The sequence below is a fragment of the Coenobita brevimanus genome, chromosome 44 (assembly GCF_032717465.1).
Source record: "Coenobita brevimanus isolate Jiangsu-jjx chromosome 44, ASM3271746v2, whole genome shotgun sequence".
In the NCBI taxonomy this organism is placed as follows: Eukaryota; Metazoa; Arthropoda; class Malacostraca; order Decapoda; family Coenobitidae; genus Coenobita; species Coenobita brevimanus.
Window position 1 is genome coordinate 2290360 of NC_136997.1, and position 9102 is coordinate 2299461.

Here is a 9102-nt window from a genome sequence, read left to right on the forward strand (position 1 = left end):
AAATGAATTTTAAACACTCTGTATAGATGTAATTCAATAAAAAAGCTATAGTATAGTATAAATCTCATAAGACTTGTCAGCGTTGCTTTTGCGACGTTGTCAGGTGGTGACGTGAGCGGGTCATACTCGGTCAGTCTCCCGCCATGGAAGGTATAAAAAGAAAAACGCACCTATAGACTTTTACCTCAGGAGTGGTGTGGAAAAAAATGTCGAAAACAAGAGAAAAAAATAAAGAAAAGAAAATTAGTAGTAGTTAATATAAATAGGAGAGAGAGAGAGAGAGAGAGAGAGAGAGAGAGAGAGAGAGAGAGAGAGAGGATGTGTGTGGCGACGATGTGGCAACAGAGCTAACAGAGTGAGGTCCTAGAGTGCCCCACCCAAACTGCCTTCATAAAATAGAACGACTGTAGCTGGTTGTAGTGGCTCAGTGGGTTAGAGCACTCTGACAGAAGGATCGGAGGTTCGTGATCACCTAAGGGTCGTTGGTAGACATCAAGAAGGGCATCCGGTCATAAAGTGCTCCGTGCTCCAAAACCAAAGTCTTCTACCCAGGGGCAATGCCTTAGCCCTTATAAAAAAAAAAAAAGGGGACACGGCATAAAACTCAAAATGAAAATAAATGAATAAACTATAGTTGCTATCAGGGATGATGGTGTAGCCACACTGAGCATAAATAGTAATTACTCGACAATAAGGGAATAAGAATGCAGTGATAAGGCAAAGTGCCTATAATTATATAGTTACATATTGTAGTTACATGAAGTATTGTGTCATAACATATTATGCCTACAAGGTAAGTGTTGTAATGAAACATGGAAAGAAAGTGTGGGCTGTGTCTGTGGTACGTCACCTTGAGAGCAATATCAATAGGGTCGCTGGTGTGATGGAGTCTGTGAAGGATGAAGGCCAATGCAGAGGAAATCACCACCGTGGTAACAAACACTAAACCCCATGTTAACGGGGAGAAAGGATAAAGGATGTTCCTCCATTGGGGTAATGGCTGAGGCACTTCCAGAACTATTCCAAAACTACTTTCCCAATATGGGTAAGTCAAATCAAAGTCGCTTACAGAATCAGGAGAGATGTATTGTCCGTTGATCACCAGATCTCTGTCCTTGTACATCAGCTCACCCAGCATTCCTTTCCATGCCCCATTCCTTTTGACTCCCCACACTATTTCATCCATGTAGTCAAATTTCATTCGAAAGTTAAGTTTATTACCAATAATCACTGCAGCATCTGCGTTGGCTCCAATACAATCACCTGCCATGTTTTTCTTGTCAAAGTAGATGAAAGGTTCATCAAAGCATAGCATTGGCACCCTCAAAACTTGACCTCCAAAGTCGTGGAAGCGGGGAGGAAATAGTGCCTCCCGACTGTGAAATTTACCAGGACTCCAGACTCCTAGTGTTGCCTTTTTGACTGAGTGGTGTACATCTGTAGGTCTGGAGGTGAAGGCATGAAGGCGGGGTCGGCTGGCTTTGGCAGCCGGCTGGAGCAGTAGAATGAACCTGGAGCGCTGGACGATGGGCAGGCTGAGGACGGTAGTGGTGTTGAGGTGCGCATCCAGGCAGAAGAGGACGAGGTAGCTGGGGTTCCAGTGTTTGTTGTTTGCCAGGAAGAGAAGGAAGGTGGTGGGGTCGTGCTGGAAGAGGAGGATGGCGGTGAGGAGTGAACCCTGGGTGTGGCGGGCGGGATGGATGGTGTGAAGGAATGAGTACTGGGTGGCCACGAGGACGGGTGTGTGGGAGGCTCCAGCCGCCACCGCCACCCGGCCCACGTCCATCAGGTGCTGACTGTGGTCGTCAGTGATCAGCAGGAGGTCGTGGCCACCCAGCGGCCCTGATGCCAGCGTGCAGAGTGCATCTTGAGCCAGGAACACGTTTTCTGGAGAAGAAGAGAATGAAATTATGGCTGATATCGATCCTGTGCTGTAGCAGACGGAGGATGGAGCTTCATCACTTTTCTTCTCTTCGCTGACAGAGCAGCGTTGAACTGGATTTTACTGATAACATATCTGTGGCAGTTGAACATGAAATGGATGTAGCAATTGGGCCAGCGAAGTGGGACCAAACAAAAAATTTGTTGCATGCAAATACGAATTTATTTAAGCTCTGTGCCCTTGACACATTTGTTGGTTAGTAAGAAAATTTTTTGGTGGTATATGGAGGTTGAACAACCAGAAAAAGAAATAGATGTAATGGTTGCCTTGGATGCCAGAATGTAGTTCGTTTAAAGTGACGAGGGAATACAGTGAGAATAATAATTTTATGAAGGAAACAAATATGGAAACATAAAAACGGATGCAAAGTATTATTAGTAGTAGTAGCAGTAGCAACTGTGGCTCCGATTTCATCTGAAACGTGAACCCTGTGGACTGCTGGTTGAAGTTTCCCTTCTCAGTCAACCATCCCCCAGTCGGAGGACAGGGAGTTGAGGGACGTTTATTTAACAGGAAGCGGAACTACTCAGATAGGCTACATCGGTGCCATAGAACGAAGGTGTCCCTCTCCAGCAATGTAAAGTAATATGAAAATATAAAATATATTTTATAAAAGATTTCACAAATATTCAGTATGAAATAACAGTGAAATATAAACGACTAAGTAGAAAAATGCTAATAAACTGACGAAAATAAGGAGTAGATGGAGATATTATTTTGAGCTTCTGGAGCTAAACAGGACTCGACTTGGTGATACAAAAAGATGGAAGGGGATGCCTCAGGATAACAAAACTGCAGAAGAGAAGAATAATGTGATAAGGCTGACGAATAAGAAGGCAGTAGGTATTAGCGTAAGTCTTTTTCGCTACAAAATGAAATGCAGTGGAAAGTTAAGGAGCTATCGGCTCCTTTGTGTAGCGGTTAGCACAGCCACTTTTAAAGTGGGAAACCCGAGTTCCACTTTCGGCGAATACTTCAGTAGATAAGTGAGAGGGGGACATGGTTGTGGCTTGTGGCTGTTTGTACGCAATGCTGTAATAAGGCAACTACTGGAGAAATCGCGTAACTGAGTAAAATATACATATGGTTAGTATGCTCGGAAAATCTGTTAAATAAGGTACTAGTTGAATTAAAAGTAATAGGCATTTTATTTTCGTATGTGAAAAGCTCCGCCTTGTTTTGGCCTTTTCAGACACTAGTTTTTTCTGTCAGTACTCCCAAGCCAGGTTACATGGAAGTGGGGAGGGGTAAGGAGTATTGTCAGTTATTAGTGACACACTCAAAGTGCACACACAGACGAAGAACAGTCGGGTTGCTCAGCAACCCGACACCCCGTTACCTGCCACCACTGTAGCCAGATCTGAGGATGCTAATATATGGCCAGAGTTGGAATGAAAAGTTGCACATAAAACAATAAAAAGGTCTTTACCTCTAAATGCTGCTTTGATTAATCTATATATTTATGACATTTATGGATCTCAGCTGAAAATAAGATCCTCAAGGCCCTATCGGGCCGCTCAGCACTTGTCCTATTTAGTTGAAGCAAGTGTTTTGAGGCACCACAGGTCCACAAACAACTTACTCATATGAAAGCCATTACGGAACAGCTACCACCACCGCCACCACAGCTACTGCCACTACAACATCAACGACCACCGCCATCTATCAACACCACCACCACAGCTACCACCACCGCCACCACAGCTACTGCCACCACAACATCAACGACTACCGCCATCTATCAACACCACCACCACAGCTACCACCACCGCCACCACAGCTACTGCCACCACAACATCAACGACTACCGCCATCTATCAACACCACCACCACAGCTACCACAACCGTCACCAGCATCATCACAGCTACCACCAACACCATAATAGCTGCCATCAACATCATAACAGCTACCATCACCACCATAACAGCTACCATCACCACCATAACAGCTACCTTCACCACCAGTATAACAGCTACCATATTCATCCTCACCACCACAGCCACCCCCACCACCGTCACCATCATACCGTCTACCACCACTGCATCTACCACCATTTTCTGCTGAATAAAATCGTCTGTTCGTGGCATCAGTGAAGTAATACACATCAGACTGTAAATGTACGACATCTCTCTCTCTCTCTCTCTCTCTCTCTCTTCAAAGGAGCATGAAAATCCGTGGAAAAGCACAGCCGCCTCTCCCACGTGCGCGCATTATAACGCCAATTGGGACAGTTATTAGTGTCCAAAACTGCCCTCAGAAAATATTAATCGACAAGAAATTGAAACTGGCCCATCTGGGACCCGATACCAACCATCCTGCCAAGTTTCATAACACCCTTTTTCCGGTTCTGGATACACACACACACACACACACACACACATGATTAGTATATTAGATGCGTAAGACAAGGCGAATAATAGCAGGGCCGGATCCAGCACTATGGAAAAGTGCTGTCGTGATCCCTAACAGAACAGCAAGATTGAAATAATGCTAACTCAGTACCAGTCCTCCACATGTATTGTCAGATCTCTCTTTTCATTTAAATGATTCATTGATAACAGATCTGTGCTACTTCTTGCATTTATTATGGTAAATAACAGTGTTCTTATAATAACAAATGATTGAGCCGGTGTAGATTTAAATCCAAGGCGCGACTGGGGTTTATTTCTCACGTAATGCCACTCAGGGATGAGTGAGGCTGGTCATTCTCATCTTAAACGTCAGGAACAACTTGCATAGCCCCGGGCTTCTATGCTCCTCATGGGGCAACACTGGATTAAATGATGAATGAATGAAAAACTATTTGGTCTGCAGAAAATAGGGGGAGCATGCACCCCCCTTATCCCGCAACCAAATCCGTGACTGCAGTAAAGATATTGGCAGGCGTGACGTAAGTATGGCAGGGAAGAAAAAGATATATTTCTGTTTAAAGATTCTATATTGGTAACGTACAATGTGACTGGGTAGATGGATCTCTGATTGTTCAGTATTACCGAAGAGTGAGAGGAAGATATGTAAGCTTTACAAAAAGACTTTTTTTTTTTTATTGCTCCCATGTACTTCTTTTGTAACAGGCATGTAGTTTATTCTAATTAAACTGATGAAACTTCAGATATACTTGGAATGAACGACATATTACCTAAATCAAGTATGCCCGGCATTAACAGTAAATGAACCATTTCAGTTTGATGACATTTAATTCTTGTTGCCGATCAGACGACTTAATGCACCATTAACCCGAGACGTTCCGTCGACGGATGGGTACGTTGCAACATTTTGCATTTGCCAGTCCCATTGATGTACTGGTACGTTTTGCAATTGCAAGGTCCCTAATTTGCACAATTTTCGCGCGTGATTTTTCATACGTACACACGGGACACCTTCCTCTATTCCTCTACAAGATGCAAAGCAGGGACAATGCCTTACACCGCATAACCTGCCCCCCCCCGCATGCCATTGTCTTGGCAATTCACCTGTTACCAGTGACCTGGCCAATAAAGACATTCAGGGCCAGAGTGATTCCATAATCGATGACAATGTGGAGGACAAAGTTTACATAGCATTAGAGGAAGAAACAGTCAGAAATGATGATCAGGTAATGTGGCAAATGAAGGTCAGGAATGGTGATGAGTTAGTGACTGAAACAATGCTTATAATGCCTATATTACTGTTTGAAAACCAATATACTCTCATACTACATATAAATTCGTACCAAATAAATAAATTAATACCGTTTAGGAGTGGTGTGGAATAGTTATCCTTCCATAGAACTCGTTTTCTTTGCAGCTAGCCTGATAGAAAACCCGGTAAGGTAAGTGGATACTCCTACATGTTTCGAGTATTTTAAATCTCAGGTGAGCGATTTCTCTATGAATGCAATTTCTCTATGAATTTTCGATGTTTCTCACCAAAAGCGAAAGTTTTAGCCAAAAAAAAAAATCCAAAAATGGTCGGGACTGGCGGGTGTCGGAGGTGCGAAAGTGGTCGGGACGTGACGGGTTAAATAGACTACTCGCATTTTATGGTGTCCATGAAGGCTTTTTCTCCCGTCTGATTTGAATAATCTCTAATACTGTGCAAATTCTGGGAGTAGCATCAGCACAAAGGGGAAAAAAAGTCAGCAGATGGAATGGGTTCAGAATCATCATCAGAGTAGCTGGTGCTGGAGCTGCACTTCTGCTCCTTCATACAGTCTAATTCGTGAGGCAGCAGCAATTGCCGCTCACACAGTACTGAATGAAACTTAATTCGATGAATCCTTGAACATGTCAAATGGGGTTACAAACGGCTACTTGAAACAGATGTACTGTCCCTCCTCCTGAAACGTATCGTCAGTGGACAGAGGCTTCACAAACTGTGAAATGACAAAACACAAATACTTTCTTTTCTATTACCCGAAAGACAATTGTGATTTGCATTCACAAACCCAGCTTGTGCATGCCAATGATTGCAAATGAGACTATCCCAGTGCAATATACCAGGGACTAATTAAATCTTCATGAAAAGTCAATTTTCTTCGCATGAAATGCCGTTTTTTTTTTTTTTGTCAGTTTAAATGCCCAGCTTTCTATCATCAATACAGCAACTATTTTTTTTTCTTTTACTAAAGATCCTTATATGTCAGCCTGATATTTCTCCAGTCGTTTAACACATCTCACTCAAAGCAGTTTTTACCACAGAAGCCTGGCATCTGCTTCTGACTAGCTTCCATCACATTCAGTCCCCTTGATAATTATATTCATATCAGTTTCGGCGCCCATTTCCTATGGTACTGAATCGTCCACAACATTTTCACCGGCAGATTAGATGGAGCAAGGCCAAAACCAGGCTTTATGGGGCTTTCGTTTGGTTCCTAAGTGAAACTGTGTTTTGTGATTGAGTGAAACGCAATGCTGTGAGCATTTTGATTTCTTGTTTTTAATCCAACATTCAAGAAGCGCTTAAGCATCACAGACAGATTATCCTTCTAATTTTTTACACTTTTACAACAATGAAATCTTTCTTTAAGACCAACAACACTACAATTAACTTACGAAAAGGTATCTGCTGGGATGCTAGCGCTGTAGCTAATCAGTCCAAGTCATTTTCCAAGATGCAAAGTTTTTCGGCATTACAGTATGTAAACAGAACTATCAATTTGGTAATTGAAAGATTATATAAGAAGGCCTTAACATGGTAGATCTGTCAAGGGTTATGGAATGAGGAGTGAATCTGATTATAAATAACGTTCATCGTGGTCAGCGTCAGTCAGCTGTGGGTCTGCGCTAGCCTGATTCATGTCTATGGTCTGACAAATCTTAACTGGTGGCTAGGGTGTGGGCGACCCTCTGTACAGTGGTGCCACGTTTCCCAAACCCGCAATGTTAAACTGCTGTCATATATGTAAAAGGCGTCACAAATACGATAAACAAGTATGAATACAATGTTAACGTGTGTATTATAATATATGAAAGAACAGTAAACTTATAATGCATAAAATATTTACACGGCAATACAGAAACGTGGCATAAATTTTTTACAGTGTTGGTAAAAAAAAATGTAGTCACCTTTATTGGCTTTTACCGTATTTCTGGCGTGGGTAATAATGTCACAATAATGACTATAACATAATATGTAGGAATATAAGCAAAAATATTCCAATTTCTTAGTAAAAAAAAAAATACATTTAATCCTCGTGAGCGGCAACACTCAGACCCAGTCTGACCCGGCCACAGCCTCTCATCCATAGATGAGAGAGAGAGAGAGAGGGGGGGGGGACGGCAGGCCAGGGGAGGTGTTGAGGAAAAGATGGACGAAGGGAGGGAAGGAAGGAAGGAGTGACTGAATAAAAAGAAATCGTGGCGCCGCACCAGCGAGGTCATCTGGCGACAAATGTAAAACAATAATAAATAATTTTAAATATAATTATTGTAGATATAATATAAAATAAAGAAATGAAATCATCAGTTTATAAGTCACTCATACAAGAAACAAAATTCCCCAGGGTGACGCAAATCTCCTCCAGGAGAGAGAGAGAGAGAGAGAGAGAGAGAGAGAGAGAGAGAGAGAGAGAGAGAGAGAGAGGTGAGGGAAGGTAGGCCAGGGGAGGTGTTGAGGGAGTGATGGAGGAAGGGAGGGAAGGAAGGAAGAAAGAAGAGAGTGACTGACTAAAAACAAATCATGGCGCCGCATGAGCGAGGTCATTTGGTGACAAATGTAAAACAATAGTAAATATTTTTAAATATAGTTAGATATAATAAAAAATAAAGAAATGAAAGCATAAGTTTATAAGTCACTCATACAAGAAACAAAATTCCCCAGGGTGACGCACATCTCCCCCAGGAGAGAGAGAGAGAGAGAGAGAGAGAGAGAGAGAGAGAGAGAGAGAGAGAGAGAGAGACAGAGACAGAGAGAGAGAGAGAGAGAGAGAGACAGAGGGCATCGCGCGTATGGAAAATGTGGCAACACTGTACAGAGCTTCGTGCCCCACCCCAGGCGCCAGTTTAGATTTGTCAGACCATAGATACAGTGATTCACGTTACAATGTTCTAGTGAATGGGGAGAGAGGAAGTGGTGAAATTTGACCAACTTGGGTCAGTAAAAAACTTGAAGACGAAAATGAGGTTCAAGGAGGAAAAGTGGTCGGGGCTCTGAAGACCATGATATATGGGAAAGTTCGAGGACGAGAGGTAAAAGAGGACTACATGAAGTTAATATAATGTATACGAATGCGAAACCTTCGTACGAAAGGAGTTTGAAAAATCAGAGGTATGAGAATATTTGTAAATGAGCATGTTAGGAAATTCGAGTTTTTTTTTGTGAGGAAGAAGGAACCAAAGGCTGAGCCCGCAAAACAGTTCCTTCCAAGAAAATAACAAAAACAATACAAAACAGAGCCAAATTCAAGATCCGTTCAATTTGAGATGCCTGGACACACTGCGTTTGAAAGACTGGAGATCATAGGAAGTAGGAAATACAGACAGAGGGAGACAGTTCCAGAGTTGACCTGTTGCATAAATGAAAGACTGGGAGTAACGGTTAACTCTTGCATTAGAGAGTTGGACAGAAAAGGGGTGAGAGTTTGTTGCTAGATGGGTACTACACACCCATCGTAGGGATGGAGGGATGCAAGCAGACAGTTCAGAGAAGCAGTGACCACTGAAGTAGTGACAGAAAAGAG

General features: G+C 42.6%; 1 protein-coding gene across 1 annotated transcript in view; it reads right to left on the reverse strand.

The window, feature by feature from the left end:
• Window positions 1-3756, reverse strand: part of LOC145398211 (glutamate receptor ionotropic, delta-2-like) — a 130316-nt gene extending 126560 nt beyond the window's left edge. Inside the window, exons 1-2 of the mRNA XM_080271165.1 lie at window positions 3675-3756; window positions 851-1887 (exon numbers count right to left, since the gene is read on the reverse strand). Coding sequence (XP_080127291.1) covers window positions 851-1887; window positions 3675-3756 — 1119 coding nt within the window. The remainder of the gene's footprint in view (window positions 1-850; window positions 1888-3674) is intronic.
• Window positions 3757-9102: the final 5346 nt, after the last annotated feature.